The following is a 26975-nucleotide window of genomic DNA, read 5'->3' on the forward strand; positions in this document are numbered from 1 at the left end:
ATGCTCCCCTTCGTTTCTCTCGCTTTCCTCCAGACATCAATGAGTGCAGCCGGAGGAATGGAGGCTGTTCCCACCTCTGTGTGAACCAAAAAGGTGGCTATAAATGTGCCTGCCCAGCCTCCCATCGGCTTTCCCCTTACAGCTGGAAGAAATGTTTACCAAGGACAACAGCGGGCTCTGCTGGCTGAGGTGTGTGACGTGTGCAAAGACGCAAGAAATTACACAAAAAAAGCAAGTATCACAAGTGTGCATCGTCATCCGACTGTGGTCTCCACAAGCCAAAGAACCATTGGACCTATGAAACTGGCTAACGACACATTAAGAACTTGAATGGTTACATTATAAACATATGAGCTGTCTGTCAAACTTGTTCGATGGATTTCAGCTATTTCATTCTTATAACAGTATTTTCCCAATTGATTCAGAAATAAATTCCTGCATTTGAATTGTTTTTCAAATTGTTATGTTGGGTGTATATATTGTGAATGAATAAACAAATAAGTGTATTAATCACCGTTTTTAGTCATGACATAATTGGTGTGAATGCTTGAAGCCTTTTTTGATTCTTAACTCCCATCCTACATTTTTCAATGTCGAAAATGAATTCACACATCACAATGTTCAGCTCAGTTAGTTACATGCCTGCTATTACGTATCCATTCAAACTTCCAAATGTTTGAAATATGTCATACATTCTGCATATTATGAAACTTTAAATTCCCATTAAAACAACTTAAAACTGCTCCCATTCCCACAATTTGAACTCTTCATACATAATTTCATGTGAAAATGTCGGAAAATGTGTTTATTCATACAATGTTGCCGTGGAAGCAAACATACTTATACACTTGGCCACAAGAGCCTGAAAGTGACGGGAACTCCAATCAATTCTCAGACATTATTGGTATTTCTCAGCTTTTAAAACTAGCAATAGTACTTAACTTTAAATGGTTCACAAAGCTGCAGCTGGAACATGTGAGCATGTTACAACAGCTTTCCTCCACGGACTACCTGTCCCATGTGTAAATGGACATGCCTCTTCCTGCCTCTTCTCCTTAAACTTTTTACTCCAATCAGGACTCCTGTCTGTCACCAGAGGGAAAAAGCAGTCAGCAGGCCTGTCATACCTCTGTTCTTACAACATTACCTCCACATTGGCCGGTCAGATTCCCCCTTTCCCCACTCCTTCAAAATAAAAGCCCTGATAGAGTAACTTTCCTATAAGCAAGGCTTATTTTTCAAAACAAATCCCCAAACTCTCCGTGTACGTTAACAGGAAACTAGGGATGGACCTAGTTCAAAAAAACAAAAGTGCTCATAGTTCAACTCTCGTCAGGGCTTAGACCTCATGTTGTATCCTTATTCCAACAAAATAAATAAAAGTGAACTTTGGCTCCTTCTTAGTACACTTAAGCTCATTCAAATTAAATCCAAAAAGCAACAGCTGGCGCTCTGACCAATCAGAGCTCCTCCTACTGCTGGTTGTAGAAAATGATATGTGGCAGTAAATAAACAAATGACAGGTTACCATCGTTCAAATCATTTTATTATTGCATGGACATGTATAATGTTCATGATTTTCATGACAGCATTAAAATATATCAACATTTACTGTTTCCTGCTGTTTTGCTTTCAAAATCAAAGCACTTGGATGGAAGTTATTTAAAACTTATTTTTTTACCTTTCTGTGCTTCTCAGACTTACAAGGACCCAATTCATCATACTCCGGACCTCTCTGGTACTTTATCAATACCTGGCTGCACTGCCACTGCATTCTTTACGTATACATCATGAACTATATACATATTGTATACATATATACTGTATATTGAAACACTACCAAGTACCAGTATTAAAGCAGACTTCTATCCCAACAATAAACTGATCTTCACTGTACACAAATGAACAAACCATCAATATGTTGAGGTACGTGCAAAATTTGACTCGCCACATCAGCCATATACGCAGACAGCAGACTATGGATTCTCAATCATTGCACAAAAGACACAACCCATACACAAGCACAGAAACCTTCGAGGTAAACAATGATTCTTGTTCCCATACAGGTTTATATTGATACAAGACTACAGCTAATGCAAGTTCATGTATCAACACTGTATTATTAGAAATTGTTATATATAGTTAAATATATAACTTATATATTTAAGGTCATCCATTACAGTAGAACAACCAATTATTATATGACTAAATAAAATAAAACTAAAAAGTAACAGAAAACAGAAAATAAAACATTATTGATTTGAGGAAATGAATTTGTGTTAACAAATTACAAGAAATGATAACTCCGATAACTGCCGAGCTCTGTGGAATCATAACCTGTGACATATTTGATTACAAATGTTCATATAATATTCTCACACACAACACCAAGAACACAGAGATGTGCTAATATATTTGCACATTTTCATTTACATATAATGCATGTTCATAAGTCCTGTAAACACACATTTGAGCTGCATGTTTGAAGTAATAAATAAGTTCACAGTTTACTCGACAAAGAAAAATATAAATTATTGAATCCTGATTTGAAATCAGCTGCCAACGCCACGATGTTACATCAGTGCATGAGAGCTACAGAGTTTATTGAAGAGTATATACTCACAAGTACCACATGGTATGAGCTGATAATGAGAAGCTTTGCTGCCTTTGGCCGGATGATCCGTTACCTATAAAACACGTCTCTTCAGGTGTTCGGTCTGCTTTTTCACTGCATCAGGCAGCTGGAGCTCGGCAGGAAGTCCTGGACATAAGTGATCGCCGCCTTGAACAGGTAGGTCATGGTGCCAAAGCTGCCACTGGGGGCGCTGTCGTAGAAGAAGTTGCAGATCCCGGTCGCTGGGTCCTTCTCAAGGAAATAATCACTGGCACTGTGGGATTTCTGGGTAAGCAGAGGCAGAACAGAGTGAACCCCGGTCAACATACTGTACATGGACGTCCCTTCAAACTAAAATGTGCCTCTTGCCATCAGCTATCTCTGTACCTGGTCATTGAGGAAGAGGTCATTGGCCAGATGCAGGATGCGGTCCACATGTACAATGCCACCGATGCTGTCCACGTCTACGTCAGCTACCAGGCCCAGAACCATCAGAGTCTCCACGAGCAGCTGCCGGTACTCTGGTTGAGGTACGTGGTTCAGGACGGACTCAACCTGCACCGCGAACTTGATCTCTCCCTCTGTCATCTCCAGAGAAAACACAGAGTTAAACACACACACACACACACATACAGGAAGTCCTAAATCCAGCTTTAGTCTGCGAGACGTTACTTCTCTTGTGGTAGACGAGGGCAACACATAGCCATCGATGGACAGGCCGTGGCACTTCTGCAGGATCTTCCAGACCTTCTGGTAGAAACCCACTGGTGCTCTGTTGATGGCTCCATCCAGCCTGCGTCTCCTCAGCCACTGTCCTTGCCTGTCCTCCCAGTGCAGCTGTCCATCTCCTGGACCGGGGCCCACTGGGGACAGGATCCCACTGGTGGTGGAGGGGCTGCTGCAGCGCTGTAGTGAGAGAACGGGAATATACTTTGACACATTCAATGGAGCATTTTACTGATTTTAAACCTTATCTTCATGTACTTTAAACACACTCCTTATATACACCATTGCACTTGTCAGTAGTGTCTGTTTCAGAGATCTGGCAAGCTTTCTAACTCCACAACAACAGATTTTCTTTCTTTTTCAAACTCATCTTTAGTCCCAACTGGCGCTGACTTAAGTGACATCACCTGAGGACATTGATCACGCAGCTCACTTTGGAGCCAAAAAAGGCTTTAGGCAACTTTTTCCACATTATGCAGTCATACCCCCCCAAGACCTGTGAACAGACGCTGATGCTTGGAATCAGTGGAGTTCCCCGTTAAGAGAATGATTACTTTTCATAAGTCTGAAATAAATCGTCCCTCCTGCACCATCACGTGTATGGTAGAGAGCCTTTTAAAAATAAGCAGTGTACTGGCAAGCGTAATAGCATATGCAGGTGTGTCACACCATAATACATGTAAATAAGGTTGAAATATACAGTCTCTCTCTCACACACACACACAAAATTATACTGTCTATAGTTATACAGGCCATGCAATCATTCATGCATATTAATATCATGCGGTAGCACATTCTGCAATACACTTCAGCAGACATGTGAAAGGACAAGGCTGGTGTTATTTAAATCAATAATTAATCTAATAAACAAATAACACTGCCAGCCTTATCCTTGAATGCAGAGAGACACAAAATATTTTGGCGTCTGCAGAAAATATGAAATACAAAACTACGGCAACCCAACGGAGGACAAACCAAGCTAATTGGAAGCAGATGAGGTGAAATGGTTTACCGTGGAGCGAGGAGACGTGACATTGCTACTCGAGGAAAGTCCGCCGCTGAAGATCTACACATGGGTATGGATGACGGAGGAGAGTTTGAGATGGTTCACATGGTTCTCATACTGCAGCCGTGACGATGCTGCAGCCACACGGAGATGTGAAAAGTCTAATTCAACTTGTGCAACTCGTGAGAACGATTCTTGGAGGTAAAATGACTTCACTACTGATCACAAGGAAGACCATTTGACAACAGATGCCACTCCATGCCAAAATACGATCACAAAGCGTGTGTGGGCTACTTAAAAGCAGCTGAATCAAGGTCTGGATTGGTTCAGGAACTCATGAATTGAAATGAATGAAAAATACCTTCTTGACAGAAACCATTACTGCGTGATAGGAGTAGCAAATCATAACCTCCTACTGCTGTGTGATGAAGTGAAAGTCGTTCCAGCTATGGAGGGCGCTGTGGCTGACGAAATGTTAAGAGCCAGTATGACGTTAGGCTGACGTTAGAAACATGCTAAATATGATCAAACCCAACCCACACTGAGCGGCCGAGAGTCATCACGCTGAAACCCAAAGCAAGAACACTGTTATTCCATTCAGACAGACAGATAGATCAAAGCACATGAAGCCCATGTCACAGCATATTTACAAAGATACACTCAGATTATTACCCTGTTGTTTTTTACTTTCCCACCTGTTTTATCTCACTCTTCAGCTTGTGTATCCCTGTGCGTTCAGTCTTGGTGGCTCCAGTGTGGCCGAGTTCATGGATGGAGATGGCAGGACTCGTGGCTGTTGACTGGATGGGGCGCACTGATGAACAGAGACAGAATCAAAACAAACAAGGCCACTGGGCACTTATGCTATAGGCTGGTGCCAGACCTCCGGATTGCTGAGCATGTCTGAAATGGTGAACAGCCATGCAAGTGGCTCTGCGAGGCGCTTTGAGCTAAATGCTCACACCAATAGACACTAAAAGACAATGCTAGCATGTTGATGTTTAGCCAGTATGTTGTTTACCATGTTCACCATCTTAGTGAAACAATTGCTGGCATTTGCTGACGTGCATTGAAATAGAAATTACAGCTGAAGTTGATGGAAATGCCGTTGGCTCTGCGGGTATTTGGTCACGTACCAAAGTACTGGACAAAGTGAAATGTTGACCTGCTGGCGGCGCTAGAGTGAAAGTTAAAGGATCACCGAAGTCAGCAGGATTCATCCTCTGGGGAGCATGAATGTCAGTACGCAATGTCATGGCAACCCATTAAAATAGTTGTCAAGACTTCAGTCTGGACTAAAGTGGAGGATTGACAGACGGACCAGCATGCTGCACGGCTAACAACATTGATTCAACTTAACAACAGCTGCTGCAGCGACAGTCTCTTACAATTATTTTGTCAGCTCGACTTGATTTTGGCTCATTCAGACATCTTTCACTGCCTAATTTCTTCTCTAAACCTTGTCACTAAACTAAGGGTTCACCATAAATGATGAGGAAAGAAGAAACCGGAGAAACTCACTGCTCCTCTCCACCCCAAACTCTTTGCCACTGAGGATGTGATGCAGCAGGTTTTTCATGCCAAAAGGACTCAGGCTCATCAAACTCTCAGACGCCTCTTCCCCTACAGAGATGACGCAAAGGTGATTTTTATTTTGTTAACCATGCAGGGTTGTTTATGTCCATACACAGTGTTTGGCGCTTGGTTCTCCTACCGGAGCAGTGCAGGCTGCGAGCCAGCTCAGTGGCCATCACTTGCATGATGAGTCCTATCCTGAGGCGCAGCATGTCCCCGAACAGAGCAGGCTGGGAGCGCACGTACATGGCGAGATACACCATGATTTCCTACATGACAAACACACACACAGCTGTAGCATCTGAAAAAAAGTCCTGTGGCAGCCCAAAAGTTGATAGAGTTACCTGTGTGAGCACAGCTACACTGATGTCCTGACCGCTGGCTTCATAGATGAGAGTGTTCAACTCCTCGGGAGGAAGTGGACTAAAAGGAAACGGGGAGGAGGAAGAGTTGGTTTCCTATTCGGTAATGAATTTAACAAACCATTAACGTGAGCACGAAATCACTTCGGCCACAGCGGCTTACACTGTGATGACTCTTTCCCTGGGTTCAGGAGGTAAGCCCACAGTCAGCTGCTTGTGATGGGAAATCAGATCTGTGCAGGCCTGAGGAGCAGACAAATGGAGGTTTATTCATTCATAAACGATTCAAATGATGTCACAGTTTATTGATTCTGTAGAGGAGCCTCTTTTGGAAGCTATTCAGCAGGTGTTCAAAGTGTTCCTCAGAGTCACTTCATCATGGCAAGTACTAAAGTCAGTCTTCATCTGGAACACTGTGCAGCTCTTTTCACTTTAAAAACACTTTTTTTCATATTGTGCACTAAACACAAAAGGTAAATTCCTCGTATGTAAAACCCTACTCATTCTGATTCTATATGTTCTGGTGCTGTTCTTCTAATGGCCAATAGATGGTGATAGAGCCTTTTCTGTATTTTGATAGATGGACAGTAGTTTTGTTTTCCAGATGAAAGAACATGGTTTGATGGTGACTCAGCCATGAATTACACATTTATGTTCATTCATACTGTTGATGTTTGGATCAGGGCGGATTCTGTAAAGGTGGTTTAGATTTGAATGAATGCGTGTCACTTTTCTGCTTTGTCGAGGAGAGAAGATCTTTGTGGAATGGCTCTTTATGTATTTCAACAATAATACTAAATAACTTTTCAAATATGATTCAAACTATGACATGTAGTTGAGGTGTAGGCGACTTGTTTTGCTACCCTCGGAAACCGTTTGAGAGGCTTTTTATTTTGTATTGAACTCTGTATCACTTTGAATTTACTGAATCTTTACCATCACCATCATCTGTCAACAACTCAGCAAACCCAATGTGTTAAACTTGCTTGGCATCCATAATTAAATAATGTGAGTCTGCTGCTACAGAGAGAAGAAAACTTTCAAAAGAAGGCTTCAAAATGTCCCTTTAAGCCCGTCAGGGTGAGGTCACAGACAAGCGTGCCAATCAAGGATCTAAAGGCTCCTCTCAGGTCGTGAGTGAGGTCCAAAGGTTTTGTATCAGGCCTAAAATGTTAGGCTTATTCAGGACCAACTGTTTGTTGCTGACAAAGAACTCTTCTCCAACCAACTGCTCAGCCACCTTGCGTCTGCTGTGACAGAAAATGACTTTTCACTGACCTCGGCGAGGACCTCCACCCTCTTGCGTAGTATCCCAGAGATGTATCTGATGAGTCCCCACTCTTTGCAGGCTCCGGCTTGAACATAGAGCTCCTCGAGCAGGGAACGCACGCTGACCCCGCCCTGCCCGGGACCTGACAACTCCACCAGCCAATCAGCGCCTCTGGTTATCGGGGGGGAACACACAGGATGGGTCAATACACAAAAAACGTTGACCTATTCGTGTGACAAAGCTGAAAATGAGCTCTGCGTGTGCGTAGCTGTCTCTATGTCCGTACTTCATCGCGTAAAGGATGTAGAGTATGTCCGCCTGGTCCTGCAGAGTCGGACACTCTCTCAGCTGCCTCACCAACACTGCAAAGTCTGTGTTGCCCTGGGAGTCTCGAGGCAGGTGCAATTCTGCAGCGCTGTGGGACTTGCGAGGGATGCCAGCGTAAGACAAATACACCTCAGAGCAACAGCGACGTCACATGAGAAACAAGCTTCTGCTGCGCCTACCTTGTGCTGCTTTACATTTGGGCCATGCTGAGGAGGAAGAGGAATTTCAAGCAGGTTGAGAGCTTTGCGGTGTTTGTTCTTGACAGGAGTCATAGGTAGATACATGGAAGACTCTGAAATACACAAATTCAGACAATGTGAAACAGTGACGTGAAAGAGGAGAGCTTTTGAGGCGCGGCCAATTCATTTTAATTTCTGGTGGATCGAGTTTAACGTGATTTGTATTGTACCACTAAGAGATTTCTTACCCGGTTAACAACCTCAACACAATGGGCTTTGTTGCGTTGAGAATCAGATTAGATTTAGAGTTGGCAGGAGTGAAAGAACAAGTGCAGTAAGTGGTCTAATTGTGCCCCTAAAACCACATGTCTTGTGGTTGCATTGAATTATGGGCTATCGAGGCGATTATCAGTCAATATTTGTATAAATCTGCAGGAGGAAGGGAATAAAAGTTGCACAGCAAACAGAGTTTGTTCTTTCTTTTTTCCCCATTGATTTGGCCCAAGCCAAATAATATCAGCAACGCCTGACTTAAGCTTAACGTTCAACCTCAATCAATCCCTAACCATGGACGCCGGCATTACAGGAAACACTATTCAATGAGAAAACAGACTGAAGTATTCGTCTGATTCCTAAAAACTCACGAGGAACGTTCAGGCCCTGGACCTGGGCCATGAAGGACAGGATGTCTCTGGTGGTGTGTTCAGCACTGAACACGTGGTGCTGCCCCCTCTGGATGGGAGGAAGATGGCACTTGGTGGTGGTGCTGTGAAGGAGCTGGGTGAGGTACTGGTCAAACATGTCTTTTGAGCCCTCTGGAGTTTTAAAAAAACAACATAATACAATTCATTACTTACAGTTCAATCGGGAATGACTTACAGGAACACACACTTCATCAGCAACTACCTGAGGGCCCACAGACTTTATACTCCTGTCCATAGTCTTCATCATCCTCCTCGTCCTCATCCTCGAGTAAGCTGTCGTCGTCTTCTTCGTCCAGGAAGCTGAGGCGAGTGTGGAACGAAGTGGTCTGGACACTGGAGAGGTCTGACATCTGCACCCTGCGACAACATCCACACTGTCACGTGACAGACATTTCAACACACGAACAGTATGACGCGTGTGTGTCACAGATGGAAACAGACCTCGCTCCAGCAAAATAGCCATCCTGTAGCTTCCTGAGGGTTGCTAGGATACACGGATCAAGCGCATCTCCATCTTCAACTGGACACAAAAAGTAAACAAGTGCTGTGAAGCGCAGTGAAGTGAATTGACAAAATAGCAAGAATGGAATGTAACCGAGACCTTTTTGGCCAGAGTAATCCTAGTTCCACCTTTGTGTTTTCCCCCAAAACATGTTTTTGATGAGATTTCTACAAGCTGCTGGAATGTAAATTAAATGTGAGAAGATTTCATCAAAACTTCCAAAAACACTGAAAACCTAATCTGTGAGACTGGTTTGCTAAAATAAGATAAGAGCCTTATTACCCAGCATGCTGCTGGTGATAGGAAAAGTGAGCGTGGGCCGCCCTGTCATCCTCCAGCAAGAGGAGAGATAGGCCAGCTCCGTTCGCAGCATCTCCACAATCATCTGGTTGTCCAGCGCCAGGTAGAAATGGTGCTGATCTAGAAACTGGAGGACAGGAAAGAGAGAAACAGACAGAAAGAAAGAAACCAGAGTATTAATCAGTCGTATTACCACTTCCATGGTTGTGATTATGACCATTGCAACATCTCAAGCCAGTTTTACCTGGGGGGCGAATATATAAGAGCGGTCTCTGATCTCGTAGAATTTGGACGTTCCCAGAACTCCAATGTGTCTGTAGGGCCTCCCGCTCAAACTCAGCTTCTTGCAGTTCCCTGAGGCAAAGACACGACGTTGCTCTTATTATGACACAAACACGCACCTGCACACTGAAGAAAGGAGCGCTTGGTGCTCGTTTACCCAGTCTGACGTAGACATGGCTGAGGATGCGAGCAGGCATGACCCTGATGGGCAGAACTTCTGACATCGTCTGGACCACGACCCCATGATCGCTGAGCAACTCCTTGATCATCTCTGACTCTGCTACAACACAAACTGACACACACGTATACAAAGAAACGCATTATAATCTGCCTTCAAGAAGGGAGTCTGTATACAAACCAATGCTAGAACAGCACATAAAGCGTGAGTCTTCATTCTTCTTTGCACAACTGACACACACGATGGAGTGTTGCTTATTTCTTCTTTGTTACTTTCTGTACCTTATTTTTCTCTTCCTATGGGATTCAACCAATTTTAGTTTTGTCTAACCTCCGGGCTGAGATTTATTTTGAACGAATGATCAATCACGAACCTTGTACCACAACATCTGGCTTGAAGTTTGTAGAGAATCTCCTGTTGAGGGGATCTACCTCTCCTGGTGCTAAGAAACCCTTAAAACATAGAGAAAAAGAGAGAAGTTATTACAGAGGCAAACAATGGCAGTGTTTTTATGTTTACTGAAAAGATGTAGTATGTATGGCTCCATTGTCTATTGTGGACATCTTGTAAAAATGCATTTACAATAAAACACAAAAAGAAATCTGCAGTTTTGTAAGCCAACATAAGTGGTGGTGTTCTTGTGAATACCTCGGCCAGAAGACAGCCCAAGATGTACAGCGACTGTCCCCACATGTGCGGCAGCTGCCCCATGGCCACCCTGTCCACTGAGTGAGGGTTGCTGTACTCCTCCTCCACCTGTTAGAGGCAGAAGATACTGGTAATATATGTAAAAACAATCCTTGGACAGACCTAAAACAAAGAGATTAAGTAGGCCCAAATAAAGAAAAGACGATTAGACAAAGTAAGATTTTGACCTAATGATGTCACTATCAGGCTGTTAGCGTGGCTGAATACTAACTGTAAAGAATAAGTAAAAACGTTTTTGTCAACAAGAATACAATTAATTAAGATTTATACCGGATATCAACGCTAGAGGTAATTGAAATCAGCATAAAATAACAGATTAATTGACGATTTTGTTTTTGTCATTTCATTTACAGCAGGTTCAGTATTTAAGGCCTACAGGTGTAGAGAACCTGGTCTGCTCATTTTACTGCTTTTTGACTCGAACTAAAATGTAATTAATGCAACACAATACAATGCAACTGAATATCGTATATATCCAACTTACATCCATGAAAAACTAAGATTTTGAAAGTTAAAGCCCAGTCCTGTCATCTTCAGGTTACAGTTAACCTCATATCTTTGGTTGGTGGGTTTTTTTCAGACAATGCAACTAGAATGAGACTGGAATAAATGTACGTCTGCCATGCTTGTGGGGTACCTTGTCACAAGGCACAGCATAAAGTTCAGGCAACAGCTTGATGCCGTTCTTCCCTCTGATCAAAATGCCCTCCAGTGCCTCACGGTACTCCTGCACCTGTTCAAGGGCCACAGTCATTTGTTCACCATTACATCTGCAGCAGAAGCCATTCAAAGGGACTCCACGACTGTGTGAGTACAGTAGAAACAGGACCAGTGTGTTTGGCTGCATTACCTGCACGTGGTCTCCAGTAAAAACACCGTCCAGGATGAGGTAGGTCCAGAACACGGGCCACTCGCACTCGATATTCTCAAAGAGCTTGAGCTCTGCGGGATCGTAGTGCAGTCGAGATGGGTCCTAGTGAGAAAACAGACTCAGCTCAGATTATACATATATACATATTCATACAATTATTCTGTCCCTGCTGCAGGACTTCTACAGCAGTTAAATACATTATAAATCTCAGCATTTAGATGAAAATCGTACCTCTTTAGGACAAAGATATCCATCCCGGATGAAGCGGCAGCAGCCATAGCGACCCTGAAATTACACCAAAGAGTGGAAATGTCAGCATGCTGACTGACTTACAAGGAGAAAGGAGTAGCGGGTAAGACACTGAACTGTTGTAGCGTTTCTGTGCAGAGTGTGTCGCGTCTTGCTCAGACCGCACCTGCAGTTTGCTTATGATCTCCGACTTAGTTATGGCCACCAGGTCAGCATCCTCGATGGCAAAAGCAGGGAAGGAAATGACAGACAGAAGACCGGCGTCTATCTCCTTCGACGTTGACGCTCTCGGCAGCATGGAGCACAGGATGGACTGAGGGGAAGCACATCAGACATGCTCAGCAGGAGAAAGATGAGCAGAGACGATGATGAGGGGGGGGGGGGCTGAGAGGACAAGCCAACGGTACCTGGCAACGTTCCACTTCATCAGGCAAAACGTGGATGACTGACTTCGGCCCCCCATGGGCACCAAAAAGATCCAGCTCATCTATGGCCTCCAGGGCTGCCTGCAAACCACCACAATGCAAACACACAAATACATATTATACACAACAATTTCCTCTTGTGGTCTTTATGTATTGTACATCATAAATGCTGGCAACAATAACCTGTACCTTGGCAATTCCTACAGAGCTGCCATTGAGCTCGGGGATGCCCTGGTTGGTCTTGTCACCTCGCTCCCACATCCCATAATCCTACAGGGGGGGGGGGGTGAATGTTCAAAATCATCAGCCCCAACCGACAATGACATCACTCGAGGCGATTTACGCTGGAGGAACGCTGCTGAAGCAATATATTTAAACGAGCTTTTGCTCCGATTGTCTCTCTTCAGTCAACTGTGTGTCAGCTTCTACCTCTTGCTTTCTTTAAAGCAAACACCCAAAACCTCTGAAAAGGTTACTCACCGCCACTTTGTAAGCAGCCTCTATGTAGAAGACCAAGTTTTGGATGAAGGCCACTTCATCCAGGTTTGAGATGATGCGAAGACCTGCGTGATAACGTGACACACTCAGGGAACAACTCACGGTTAGGTACGAGGACCTGCAGCGCTAGCTAGAAGGGAAGCTGGCCAAGCGGGGAGGGAGCATCGCCGTTTGCTAAGGTGTTATTTTTAATACTACGCAAGAGTCCGAAAATGTTCAAAATCCTTTTGTCAAAAATGTGTGGCATCTTTTAAACCAAAAATCCCCTTTAACGGGCAATGGGAAATGGTACCTGAGGCTGTCATCTGTGCAAGCATCAGCAGGTAAATAGAGGTGGCATCCACCTGGAGATGGCCCCACTGGTCGTCTCCGACAACCGTGGCACAGGTGGGAGTATGGTATTTGGCATGCAAGCAGTCCGTTGTACTCTGGGTGTGTTTGAACTTCTCCACCTTGGCCACCTGAAGACACACGAACATGCACATTTGAATACGCAAAACGCACACAAATATCCATGGTGTTTGTCTCGGCCAGATGATTCTAAAAAGGGATATTAGCATAAAAAGTCAAGACTCCTAAACGGTTGTATTAGAAGAGAGAGACGGAGGACGAGATAAAACAAAACGGTCCACAACATACAGATTTCTGCATAAACTTCACTTAAAAAATGAAAACTTGAATTAATAAATAATTAACAGTTAGATAAATCCCAAAGAGCGTGTTACATGCACAGTAGAATCCCACTTATGTTCCATATCCTGTTATTGATCATGCAGGACAGAGCGCTGACATGTCACAGCCCTGTTCATAGAACATTATAAAGGCTTCCGATCACTGTCTGCTGTTTCCCAGTCATTCATATATTTAGACCTGCTGATGATGATTTCGCTGCAGCAGAGGAGGAAGCCTCTTTGCTTTATGGCTCCCGGAGCACTGCAGCATTTTAACACTCTGCTGTGAATTTGGCGTCTTGGTCTTAATTCCAAGAATGCAAGACGAGAGCAACAAACAATACACAGTGTGACTGGAGCGTTTACTTCTGCACATTGTTAATAATGAGTTTGTTTATCTGTCTGACTAACTGCCGACGGCGTGCCTGTGCAGATAGCAGCCGACTGTGGTCAGAGAGCCGGAGAGGCTGTTTACATAAAACAGTCTGTATAAATACCACAGTGCCCCAGATAACGTGTTGTGGTTTCTAAGAACCTGGACACACATTTACCCTTCTCGGATTTTCCACCACAAGGATATGATGCCTTACTTACCTGTCTCATCATGCACTGAAGAAGTCCCTGCATCAGTTTCACCACACTCTGCCAACAAACAACAACATCCGTAAGACACGAAAATACAACAAAACCCTCGCCACAATCCAAACTATTTTCTGTTTTTTTTTAGTCGAAAAGAGACGAAACGTCACAAATCCCTTTGCTGATTCTAATCACAGTTCAGTTCGGCTCAAAGTTCGTTCACTTTTTGTGCTAAGCTAAGCGGTCACATCCCCGCTCAAATGCACTTCCGTGTCAACGTCAGTAGATTAATGCATCACCGCTCAAAGACACCGTAGTGCGTCCGTCAATAAGTGATGATTAAAATAAGTACTGCAATAAATCTTTGTTATTACGGAGTAATCAAACATTGTATTAAATGTCTTGATTTATTGGTAATCATTAAATCTATAAAAACATGTCAAAAGAGCTAAAAGTGATATTTATAATTTGCGTACTTTCTCCGACTAACAGTCAAAATTCTAAATGACATCATTTGTAAAATACGATATATGAATAAAATGAAAATTTTCTAATTTGTGAAGTTGTAACCAGGATTTTTTTTATTGCTCAATTACTTTAATTTCCGACTCTTTCAATTAAGAATGATGGCTGATTAATAAACTTCTTTTAGCACTGACTTAATTACTTTACCATGTTAGATCTGTAACAATTAGCCTACTGTATATTCCCCCAGTTCAGAGTTTGAAACATCAATTTGAGAATAAGACATCTTGTTTTAGATGAATAGGAAGTATTCTACATTTGTGTAAACTAATTAGATGTGATGCGACACACACCACAAGCTTGCTACTGTGGAACATCAATCCACCATAACAGGTCGGACAAACAGACCCCGGTGTGAACATTAACCCTCTCTCTGTCCAAAACACACCTGCTCCAGCTCGTAGGCCTTGGCCTTGTCTTCATCGCGGTCTGCATTCTTGCGGTACGCCATGCCCAGCCCCCACACGGCCAGGACGCTGTACACATTATCCCTCACCCAGGCATCCTTCTTCTGGGCACTGGCAGGGAGAAGTCCTGTCACTGGGTTCTGAAACACAAACACACACACACACAGTAAGGACAGGGTGGACATGAAGAAGATTTTTAAAAGTCATGTTTATGTTCATTGATCAGACAATTACTCCACTAGTTTCAACTGTAAATCATTTAATCTGTGATACAATTTACTGTTGACAGTTGTTTTTTGTTATATTGTCCTAGAAATACCAGCATTGAACATTAATGAAAATATAAGGCAGGAGACATCAATAAAACAAATAAAGTATCAGTTCTCTGTCAATGACAGTAAATGTGACTTTAAGTTGGGTTTGTGCAATTTCTAAAGTTTCAGGTTTTTGGTTGAAGAACCTGAGACTTCCTGGTGTCCCCCCCCCCCCTTCCTTCCCCCCCTCCGTAACCAAACCTACACCCTGGCATATTCATGCTGTGTACGGAAAGTTGGCACTGTTTTCCATCAGCTGTGAACCCTCTGGGTCACACGTTTAAACTTAAACAGCTGTTGAAGTGCAGATAAAGGTGCATAGTGCTCCGCTCCTCAGCCTATACTCCAGAGGCTGAACTTTGCTCACGGCTTGTTTATTTCTGTGCAGCTCGATCTGGTTGAACCTTAACCTACAGGCTGCAGAACAACTGCATGCCTGACATATTTCTGCAGGAGACAACAGAGGGCTTGATGACGACGCTAAATAACATCTAACAGAACTCAACAGTTCCCATTAAATAAAATACAGTGGTGGAGACTAAGTAAGTGCACATTTGGCTCCAGTGCAATTTCGAGAGACTTGCTCATTTGATTTTATGCTGCTTTATACTTCAACTCCACTATTTTGGAGGCAAACATTGCACTTTTTACTCCACAACATATATTTGACAGCTTTAGTGTGTAGCGCATTGTGATCTTTCTTTACCAATGATATAACAGATCAATTGTTCTGAAATGGGCCATGTTACATAACAAGTACTTTTGAATATTTTGATGCAAACATATGTAGATTCATGGAAGTAAATGCAGGACTTGTACTTGTCTACCCTGTGGTACTGCTGTTTCTCGCCTTATGCTGCCGTGTATGTCCGGACTCACCTGGTGGCACAGGATCGTCTCTTGGACCAGCCTGGCGTAGCCGTCCAGCCTCACTCCGGAGTTACTGCGGCTCCTCATCCTCACTGCGCACACAACACAACAAGTTATGTCTGAACAAGGAGCTAGCACCGAAGGCTCGTCAGTAAATATGACCGTATGGTCAATACGGCGACTACATGTAGCAGCTCAATCACCGAGGACGCTTCCCACGCAGGGTTAGAGATCCATCCTTCCAGTCCTGCGGTTTGATGTGACAGCTTCGCCGCTCTGCAGAGGCTGCTGCTCGGCTACAGCTCGCTAGTCGGAGCTAGTAGCGTTCAGCTGTTTTCGACAACACGAACATGACAAGCTTGTGTTCTCACACACTCTCACACACACACACACACAGACCGGCGCTCCGCTCAAGACGCTGGGCGTGTAGAGTCAGGCCTTTCAGGTGACACGTGAGGTTTCACAGGAACAGCGCACGTGCAGAGGACTTATGAGAGCAACTAAACTGTACATCCGCTCTGGAAAAAAAACATTACATGATGTTCTTGTTTGTTTGAGTGTCTACCGACAGGGGGCGCCACATGACCCCCTATTTCTTTATTTCCCAATGGTTCAGGGCACAGCGCAGATGGAAACAGGCACAGGAACTTTCCCAAAAGGCTTATTTGTATACCAAATTTCATACAAATGAAGTGCGACAGGAAACAATGTCTTTTCGTGGACTCTATTTAAAATGTTAAAGTTAAAAAAAAATAACTACCAAGTATGTTTTTCGATGTAGTAGCTTGCTGTGGTGGAGCGAATTCAACCTATTTGATATAACGTTGTCGTTGGGTGATATATGTGTGGCACTGGCTCCACAGTGGCAAGTCTGCGGCACTCGTTCGGCACCCGTCAAGAAACTGCCAAGCTCAGCGGGCGGAGCCACATTTTCCTGGGAACACCCGACAGGTCAGCTGCCGTAAATCTGTTTGTGTTGAAAATAAGATTTGAAGCTGCAGGCCTTTAAGGTCAGTAAGCACAGTGACACCTGGGGATTTGAAAAACATATAACATCCAATCATAGTATATAGTATAGTTGTCATAAAGTCACAGTATAGTATGACGGAAAAGGTCATAGTAGTCCCTCTAGCAAAAAATCATAAAAAAGTAATAGTATACTATTTCCCAAAACAATTAAATCGTCATCGTATAGTATGTTGAAAAGAGTCATAAAATGTCATACTATGGTATGCTTGAAAAAGTCATAGAAACAATGGAGTATAGCACTTTGAAAAAAGTCATTAAAAACGTTATAGTATACTATGTCAAAAAATACATATTAAAAAGTCATTGGGTAGAAGAAAAAAAATATTTTAACTTCGAAACTATATTGAAAACCAATGCTTTTTGAGGAATACCAGGGGATTGACTGAAAAAGAAGAATGAATCAAGGTAAGGTATACATAGTGGGCTAAAGGTGTGAGTTTTACTTCTGCAGAGCTTACAAACCTGCTGTTATGCTCACAAAATCAAATACGACTGAACAGTCTTCCAGTCGTCTATAAAATCACACACAAGCAAATTCACTATCTGTTGTACACCGTCATTGCAGTTACATTTAAGTTGAAACTTCCCTCGTAGTACTTCAAACCCTTGACCAACTGGTCATAGAAGCTCTGTCGATGAGTGAGGACATGGAAAAGTATTTCACTCTGCAGAAATGCATCTCTTTCCCAAATGTATCTCGTATCTTCACGATACGCGATAAATGTGAGCTAAATATTCAAAATATAAATCAGCTTCGCTAGAAAATGGTAACGGATATATTTTGTCACATTGCTCGACTGCAACTCTCCAGAAGATGGCGGTAGTACAACAACAATGGTACGTGCGTCGATCAAGGAAGAGAATGAAGAAGAAGAAAAACTCGACGAAAGAAGAAAGGTAGAAACGAAGAAGAAGAAGCATCGCTCTGTCGCAAACATAAACAAGCGGCAAAACCAACTTTGTGTTCACAAATATGTCGATTGTCTTTGTGCCAAAGAAACTGCGAGGAAGGGCGAGAATTAACCAAGAAACAATACAGAGGGTAAGACACCAGTAAATAACATTTAACGAAGCGGTTAACTAGCTATTAGCCTATTCTCCCGTAGCTTGGGTAGTTAGCCGCTAGCTAGTGTTGGTTACTTCACTTGTTTATCCATCATTCTATCTTTGTTTACTCAGTTTGGCCTCGTGCATGCTGAACACCAGCATCCATTTAGGGCTGTTCTTGGTGGAAATATTTGGTGTTGCACTCAGTGACTTTATTGTTTCCAAAGGTAGCTAACACTTGTTAAAATCAGCACATTAGCTAATGCATATTAGTCCATTGTTTTGTCTGTCCCAGTTGCTGGATGAAAACGACCAGATAATTCGATGCATCGCTGAATACCAGCAGAAAGGACGAGCAATGGAGTGTGTGCAGTAAGTCAAAACAACCCTCAGTGTCTGTTACCGAAGCAGCGAACTGCTAATGCATTCTTATGTAATGCACATCCAGTGGTCTGCACACTGTCGTGAGTTGTATTGTGTCACGTTATCTATGCAGATACGCGTCTCTTCTAATCATTGCTTTCAGCTGCTGTTTTTCTTTTTTCTCCCCAACAGATATCAACATATTCTGCACCGCAACATCATCTATTTGGCAAACATAGCTGATGCCAGCAACATGTCTCCCTCCACACATGTGAGGACAGACTGCACAATTCACGAATGAGTCCTGCAGTAATAACAGAATTGGTATTGTTCCGTTGATTGATTTGTTTATTTCTACTATGTTTCTGTTTCCAGCCTACAGCTAATGAAAGCTCTGCTTCAACACCAACTGTGAATGTGCCCCGTGCGACATGATGGTTTGGATGGGGGTGTGAACTCTCTGGAGGATTTTACGTCACACAAAATGTATTTATCATAACCATTATTGTTTTTCAATGTTACCCGTACCAGGATTACTGGTGTTCGAATTCAATGTCACTGAATATTTGTTGTAAATTCTAAATATAAGTTAGTATGAATTGTACATTAAAAATGTTCTATTTTTCAAAGTTGTTCTTGGTGTCAGTTTGTGAAATAAGTTCAGAGACCACATTGTGTCTGTGCACATGATGCTCAAACATATGAAAAGTTCACCAGCAGTTTGAATATACACTCACCGGCCACTTTATTAGGCACACCTGTTCAATTGCTTGTTAACACAAATTGCTGAGTTCACTGTACTCCAATGGCCTCCACAGTCACATCTCAATCCAATAGAGCACCTTTGGGATGTGGTGGAACGGGAGATTCGCATCATGGATGTGCAGCCGACAAATCTGCAGCAACTGCGTGATGCTGTCATGTCAATATGGCGCAAAATCTGAGGAATGTTTCCAACACCTTGTTGAATATATGCTACGAAGAATTAAGGCAGTTCTGAAGGCAAAAGGGGGTCCAACCCGGGACTAGCGAGGTGTACCTAATAGTGGCAGTTGTGTATAATTCAAAGAGAGAAGTGAATTTGTTTTCAGCCAAAAAACAAATAAATACAAAAACAGCCTTTTGAATTGCTAGTCATTTTTATTCATTTTTTGCATTGCTGGTACACTTGGAAAGAGTCAGTTGCCAGCTCAAGAGAATAAGCAACATAAGCCAAGCAGTCCCCCTTCATATCTTCTATCAGGGAAACATGTTTTTATTATTTTTTATTTTATTTTGTAGAAGCCACTAGTAAACCATTTGACACAGCCGAGAAGCTAACAGTTACAGTCCAAGGTCTGTAATGACGTCTTTAAAAAAAGGCTGCAACAGTTAGAGGGAGAACACAGACAAAAAGCAACAAACCCTATATCTTGATTGTGCAAAGCACATTAACTATAAAAAGATATATATTTATATGTATATACAGCAAACAATTCTCTGTAAACATGTTAAGTATGTTAGTTTTCTGAAAACATGGTGTCATTTCATAAATACAGGCAACATTGGCATCCGCAAACATCACAAAAAGATAACATTCTGGGCTTTTAAATACAGCCCATTGCCATAGAAACCGAAGAAACAAGGGCTCGAAAACACCCTCATCACACAATGTTGTAGTGTTTAGCATGGCATATTTGGTAACCTTTAGATGGTGTAGTTCAACTCTGTAGGAAAAGAAATGTGCTTTTTCACATATTGGGAGGTGGAAAATAATGTGTTATGCAATATGTCTACTAGAATACTAACATACAGTAATGGTATAACATGTAAGAAAATACAAAAATAAGATTAATACTGTCAATAAATGTACAAGAAAAATATTGTATTATTAAGCAGAAGAAAAAGTTAGGTTTACGGGAGAGTGTCAATCTGGAGCAAAACAACTGCCAATCAGAGAGGAGGAAATGATTGCGCTTCTGGATGTGAAGATGTTCCCGAAAGCTTTCATTCAACAGGGTGTGAAATGTCACCGTTTATCGATAATCTCAGACCACCCCTCATCTCCTCAGCACCATTCATCTTCTGAACAATGCTCCGGTTGGGAATATTCTGCAAGTGCTATCGATACCAACATGGCACATAGTTACTGCTATAATTCTTAACTCTGGTCAGTTGTTGAAAAAGTAGTGTATTTCTCTCAAATTACACCTCTGCAGTGACTTACTATATTTATGCTGAGCCTGCTCAAAGCCTCTTAATAAAAAGAACTAAATATTTATATTTCAACTTCAGTATTTTACAAGCTATGAAACAGTAGATGGTAGCTGTATTCTGAGTCATCTTGGGTGAGATTTGGCAGTCACAGCTATGTCGACACAGTATATTTATTATGGGCAAAATGAGAGCATTTCAAGCCCCTGCACCCTTGTAATCTGCTCACTTACGCACACATTCAGCTGCAGAAGCGAGTGGGTGACGGCCGTGCACGTCTGAGGAGACGTCAGCGCGACAGACCGAGAGACGACCACTAGACTAACTGCTGCCGGCATGACACATGCACTTGTAGTTGTAGTTAAAACATGGCAGTTCGAAAAAACTTCAAAATACGTCTCCTTTTCAAATGGGGATGTTTGACATGGAAAAATATAGATACAAAAATGTTGAGCCAGTGTGTATACTTAACTTTGCCTTTTAAGGCTTTGAAATCTTCCAATTCAGTGGGCATGGACTGTAATGGCTGCAGCTTGGCCCACTCAGTGGCTGATCGAACAGAGCTACAGGCCCTCGGTGGCACTTCACCGCGGACTCGTTAGACATTAGACTGAGATCAGTACTGGTGAAGGTAGGAGGGCCTGTGCTCATGTTTGAGGGGGAAAGATTTAAAGCCCTTGGTCATGGGTTTGTGTTGCTGCTGTTGTTGCTGCTGCTGCTGTTGTTGTTGTTGCGGTTGCTGGGTGAAGGGAAAACCAGAGGAGATGCCAGCGGAGGGGGAGCAGTCGCTGGCAGTGGACCACACGGGAGACTGCAGCATCTGCATGGAGTCGCTCCACTGGGAGGAAGGCGGGATGTTCATCTGGTACAAGGAAGAGCTGGGATTGGGCATGGTGTTATGGGTAGAGTGCTGCCATGGCGCTTTGGGAGGCCAGGTTTTAGTCTTGCTGTCCTGTTGAACACAGCACACGGCAATCAGCAGAGTCGAAAAGGTCCACTACGAATCAAAAAGTCACAAGAAGGTCTTATCAACCCTTTTACGTTAGGCCAAAAAATGACACCGTCGAATGTACAACTATTTCTGATGTTTCCTTGACAGCAACAAGAAGCGAATATATAAAGCGAATATATAATCGGGTTTTTCCCACGAGTAGTTTGCATAGTAACACTGGTGCTCCATGCACAGCGCTCTCAATGCTGGGGGGGGGGGGCTCATACTTTACCTGGTTATCATCAGCCATGTGATGGAGTGGTGGTGAGGGCAGGGTGCACACCTCCGGCTCACCACAGCTGTGTTTTCTAAGAACAGAGAAGTTGAACCTTATTAGCACTCACATACTGTACTGCTAGGACTATTTCTCACACACTCGAGCCTGCGCATCAACTTCTATGTTACGGTCAACAAGTGCGTAGTAAAAAAAAGATCAGGTCTTTTTTTTTTTTTAACAGTAGTTCAGTGTTTGAGTGTGGAATATCAACCAAAGACAATACAGTGAATCACATTGAATGATAATTATCAGTGCAGTTTGAACGTTGTTGAAAGCTGGCTGAATGAAGATGACGAGACAAATCTAAGCCGGGGGAATGAGTTTGGGGACTTACCTCCTTTGTTTAACCGCCGCTACAAGATCCGGACCAGAAAACATGGAGAACAGACTGTCGCCATTGGCCGAAGACGTCTCATCGCTAGAGCTGGCCGAGTCCCCCTGATTGGCTGACCAGGTGCTGTTTACGGCCTCTCTGAGGACACAACAGACGAGGTGTTAGCCCCGTTACGGTTATACTCTCAGCAATGTGGTATTTGAAGGCATATCACGGGTTCAGATTCATTTGTTGATTATGTCTTAACACCTTGATGACAGAATTAAAGAAACATCTGTAATGTATAAAACTGTAAACGTTACCCTTCTTTGCATGTTGGTGATTTGTCGGGTTAAAAGACATTGATCACATAAATTGTGGATTCAGTGGCATTTGATCAACATATTAGGTTCTACAGCATCTATTAGTCCTATTTAATGGCAAGCACTGTATTAAATTGGTTAAAAAGCAAACTCATTTTAATAACTACGACACTATTGCACAGGGTTTACGAGTATGATGCCACTGCAGTAATGGCTCCCTGATTACATCTTCCAACTTTCTGAGATGCATATCTAAGCAGGACGGTGTTGTCTCACACATCAACGTGGTATATGCCTCACATATTGATGCCGTCTGCCACATCAATAATTTAATCAGGACATTGCTCCAACACTTTAGTGCACTTGATGAAACTACGCTTTAAATAACCCTCCTACAGGTTCAGCAACATACTGCTGCCCAAAACAAATGGTGAAACATGGCAGAGGTGCATGTCTCCGTGCGCTTCTTGTTCGTCAGATTTGGAAGAATGATGCACACATACTGTACTGTCTGAAGCCATTTGGGCGCATGGGTACAGCGTGCAGGAGGCTGGACATGACACTGCGGTATTTTGGTCATCAACAACCAAAGATCTTGGCGTTCAATGAATCGGTCTAACGATTGCGGTGCCAGCCTTTACAGACAGAAGTTCCCGAATCTCGTCGGCAGTCCAGTTAAGACATTTTTATTGGCGGCTTTGTATAAATGACATTTCCCGTCAGTTTGACTCAAAAATGTCTGTTTTTTTTGCCCTGTACAGCATCGAATCAGTGATAAGGGAAACCTGGTGTACAGATACCTACCCCTCACTGTAGTACTCGGGGTGGGACCAGGTCCTGTGTTGCTCTTCAGGCATTGGCCAGTTGCTGCGCGTGTTGGTGGGCCGACGGATGTGCTGCACCTGCCGTTTCTGCTGCATGGCCTGGCTGACGCCGGCAACGTAACGGGCAAACTCCGGGTCAGAGCCAACTGCGTATATGGAAAGGATAAACACAGCTATGAGTTTCTGACACCCTCAGCTTTTCTCTTTCGCTCCCTGGAGCTCATTCCGTTGAGCCAGACTGTCTACCGTAGCAGAAAAATCACAATGGCCGTAAGTCAACTCTGCACAATAGGCCTCGACTGCAATCAAAAGAGTCTGCTGCACTGTAAAAATAGCCACTGACACAGGCTAAGTTCAGCATTAATCGCCAACTTGTAGTGGAAAACAGCTGCTCACACTATCTGACCAACATTGATCGTGTTACTCAGATCAGGGTCCAATGTCTGAAATCTGCTTGAATGGTTACAAGGTAGTTTATAAATAGAATCATACACGTCATTTCTCTTTACACTGATTTGCAACACAACACCTGTGTTGCATAGTGATATTTAACACTGTTTAATTAATTAAATGTGCTGAATGAAGCCAAATAAACAAACATTATTTCTATATGGTCCGGACTTGACAAACATCCTGATTATTTCCTCGCAATTTGCTCTCTGAACAAAGTGCTTCAGCTGTAGAATAAGCAGGAACCTTATGTATCCTTATCTATCATTATGTTTCCTTATGTATGCCGCCATTACACTGCTGTCCTTTGATATAATGATGTTGTGATGATAGTGCTTGGCTATGGTTAAGTTTTCAGCACCTTTGACTGAAAAAATTTGTTGAAAAGCAACATATTGATTTCAACCAATTTTTAAAGATTTAATCCTCCTACACTTAAGAGTACTGTCTGATTTGTGTCTCTTATTTATTTCTTGATCCCACAGTCGAAATAAAAAAAATGAATTCTCTGATTTTGGGCTGTAAAAAGAACACTTCGTCGGCATATAAAAGGGAGGTGGATCTCACCTGCTGGGTCAAAGGGCAGCGTGTCTCCCAGGACTCCAAACACTCCTTCACTCTGGTCCCTGTTGGGCCACGTGTTGTTGCGGGGCCCCTGTGGCTTCTGACCCAGCATCTCTGACATGACACTGTCCATGTAGGTGCTGACTAGGCCCAGACTGTACAGATCTGAGCTCAGATCTGGCAGTCCAGGAGAGCCCCACTGCCCGATTGGACCCAGGGGTGACAGCCCTGCTGGGGGGCCTTGCGGTGGAGGCGGTTGCCCAGAGGTGACGAGCCACTTGCTTGCCACTCTTTGCTGTGACAAGACCTGGGGTGGGGTCTGCTGAGGGGGAAGCTGAGGAGGAGGTGGCTGCTGCTGACTGATGGGCTGCAGGAGGTGCTGGTAGTACTGCAGGGCCTGGGGGGAGGGCTGTTGAGGTGGAAGAGGGGGCTGCTGCTGCTGTTGCTGTGGAGGAGGTGGCTGTGCCTGAGGCTGCTGTTTCTGCACTGATGGTGGAGGCTGGGGCTGAGGCTGTAGGCCACCGTGAGAGATCGATTGGGAAGTTGGCGGAGGTCCACTCGGCGGCTTCAGCTCAGCGGGGTTGGCAGACGCCACAGAGTTCCTCCTTTTGACCAGGGGCGAAGCCTGCTGGGATTTCCCCATGTTGAATCCTGAGAGAAAGTCGATGACATCCTGCATCTCTTGGTCCGTTGGCAGGTTCATCCCCTGGTCATCAGACACTAAACCATTGGCCAGCAGGCTTTGCTGGGAAGAGTCAGGGGTGCAGGACAGGCTGCTCATCTGCAGGATGCTCCGTAGCCTCCCGTCACTGTGGCCCAGGCTCTTGGTCTTATCCTCTGAGCTGCTGGTTGTCAGCATGCTGCGAGACGGGGTGCTAGGGATGGAGTAACTGCCCCCGCTATTAGAGCTGGATGAGGCCTTCTTCGTGAACTTGGAAGTCAGCTTGGATATTGTTTTGGGCAATCCACTGGAGGTCTTGGAGCCGGTGCCTGGAGGCAGGTCTGCCTGGCCGCCATAATCCGGGCTCTCCCGCTGCAGCTGCATTTGAATAGTGGGCAAGGGTTGCTCTCTTTTGGAGGGAAGAGAAAGACAAGTACTTCATTATTTAGTATTAAAAGCACTACAGCAATCTGAAAAATGATAACCAGGCACAAGGGTTCCTTTTAACGAGGAGGGAAATCCCCTTAAATCTAAACAGACAGTATACACATCACCTGTCCGTACTATCTGTTGAGATTTAGGGTGATTTCCCACTTCACCTGGATAGAAAACTACATGGTAAAGCTACTTGTTGGTAAATTAAGGAGTTATTCATAATTACAGTATGCAACGTTCACTCACTTTCTCTCCTTCCACCTGTTGATGTCAAACACTGCAGTGTAGAGCACGTCGACTAGACCAAGTGTCTTCTCCGGATCCAAGCTCCGCTGGAGCAAGGACATAGTTGCTGGGTCCTCCTTCAGACACCTGAACATGTACGTACACACACACACACACACCACATGACGAGACAGGAACCGCAAAGCTACACTATGTCTCGCATACAAAAGCCCAGGTACATTTGCTGAAAAGATGAATACTTGACATTCATAAACAAGAAAAGAAGAGCCAAAATAATCCGACAGGCAACTCCTTCAGCTTACAGACAGGTTTAGTGTATTAATCGTGGCCCACTGAACCAAGAAGTTTACACTCCTGTTGCAGCTGGAAGACCGTCTTGAGCACAGACTGTAAAAATTCAGCGCAGCGCATATGGCACAATGCTCCCACGACGCAAAACATTTCCGTTTTAGGATGTGACTATGCCAGAGTACCTCGGCTTAATAATATACCACTGAAGTAGGGTTGATGCAAATGTGTTAACGCTATATTAAAGGTGTGTACTCAGTATATATAAATCCAGCGTATTAACCAGATTCTCCATTCCTCTTCATGGTGTTGAGAACGTTAGATCTTGGCAGTGTCTGCTCTCTCTCACCTCCCTTATCTGTCTGCATGCATATGTTTTACATATGGAACGCGTCTATCTGGTGATGCAACTGCACCTACATAACAATCCAATTTGTGTTCACACGTTTCCCCATTAAGAATTAACTGTGATTATTTGGAAGAAAGGTCCACACAAAGACGTTTCACAGTAAGTGTTTTGATGAACTTACCATGTAGAGGGAACCTGCACCACCACTTTGGAACCCTCAAGAGTGATCTGGGGAGCATAGGCCTCCTTGTTCTCAATCTGAGCAGTATCAACAACCACCTGTTGGTACACACAAACACACCTGCATCAGCATCTCCTGACAGAAAAGCTTTATTCACCGGCATCTATATCCGTATTGTGAATCCTGCTTGTGCAAGCGATCTGCAAACGTTTGTATCACACCGTCTGCTGACAAATTTACACAACTAAAACAATTGGAGGATCATCAATTTTCCACCAAGTGGAGAGAGACGGTCTTTA

The 26975-nt window shown here is 43.6% G+C and overlaps 2 protein-coding genes across 3 annotated transcripts in view; both read right to left on the reverse strand.

The window, feature by feature from the left end:
* Positions 1-1528: 1528 nt before the first annotated feature.
* Positions 1529-16538, reverse strand: phka2 (phosphorylase kinase, alpha 2 (liver)). The gene is made up of 32 exons (XM_079289345.1): positions 16346-16538; positions 16152-16234; positions 14940-15098; positions 14042-14089; positions 13069-13237; positions 12759-12841; positions 12468-12548; positions 12261-12359; positions 12020-12166; positions 11836-11889; positions 11584-11706; positions 11371-11466; positions 10674-10781; positions 10399-10477; positions 10005-10139; positions 9810-9919; positions 9548-9692; positions 9205-9283; positions 8966-9120; positions 8704-8874; positions 8060-8172; positions 7840-7976; positions 7562-7724; positions 6447-6526; positions 6266-6344; positions 6061-6190; positions 5868-5969; positions 5042-5160; positions 4353-4406; positions 3287-3520; positions 3002-3202; positions 1529-2899 (listed from the first exon to the last, which is right to left on the reverse strand). The coding sequence occupies exons 2-32, from the start codon at positions 16227-16229 to the stop codon at positions 2726-2728; spliced, it is 3705 nt and encodes a 1234-aa protein (XP_079145471.1). The 5' UTR covers positions 16230-16234; positions 16346-16538; the 3' UTR covers positions 1529-2725.
* A 3178-nt stretch (positions 16539-19716) lies between these two features.
* garre1 (granule associated Rac and RHOG effector 1) overlaps positions 19717-26975 on the reverse strand; it is a 28117-nt gene continuing 20858 nt past the window's right edge. Inside the window, exons 8-14 of one of the 2 annotated variants that reach the window (XM_079290104.1) lie at positions 26677-26774; positions 25859-25984; positions 24520-25586; positions 23483-23648; positions 22377-22514; positions 21998-22073; positions 19717-21726 (exon numbers count right to left, since the gene is read on the reverse strand). In XM_079290104.1, the coding sequence (XP_079146230.1) occupies positions 21391-21726; positions 21998-22073; positions 22377-22514; positions 23483-23648; positions 24520-25586; positions 25859-25984; positions 26677-26774 (2007 nt within the window). In that variant the 3' untranslated portion in view covers positions 19717-21390. Of the gene's footprint in view, positions 21772-21997; positions 22074-22376; positions 22515-23482; positions 23649-24519; positions 25587-25858; positions 25985-26676; positions 26775-26975 lie in introns of both variants that reach the window. The other variant, XM_079290103.1, reaches the window with a different exon arrangement.

The sequence above is a fragment of the Melanostigma gelatinosum genome, assembly GCF_949748355.1.
Source record: "Melanostigma gelatinosum genome assembly, chromosome: 2".
NCBI lineage: Eukaryota > Metazoa > Chordata > Actinopteri > Perciformes > Zoarcidae > Melanostigma > Melanostigma gelatinosum.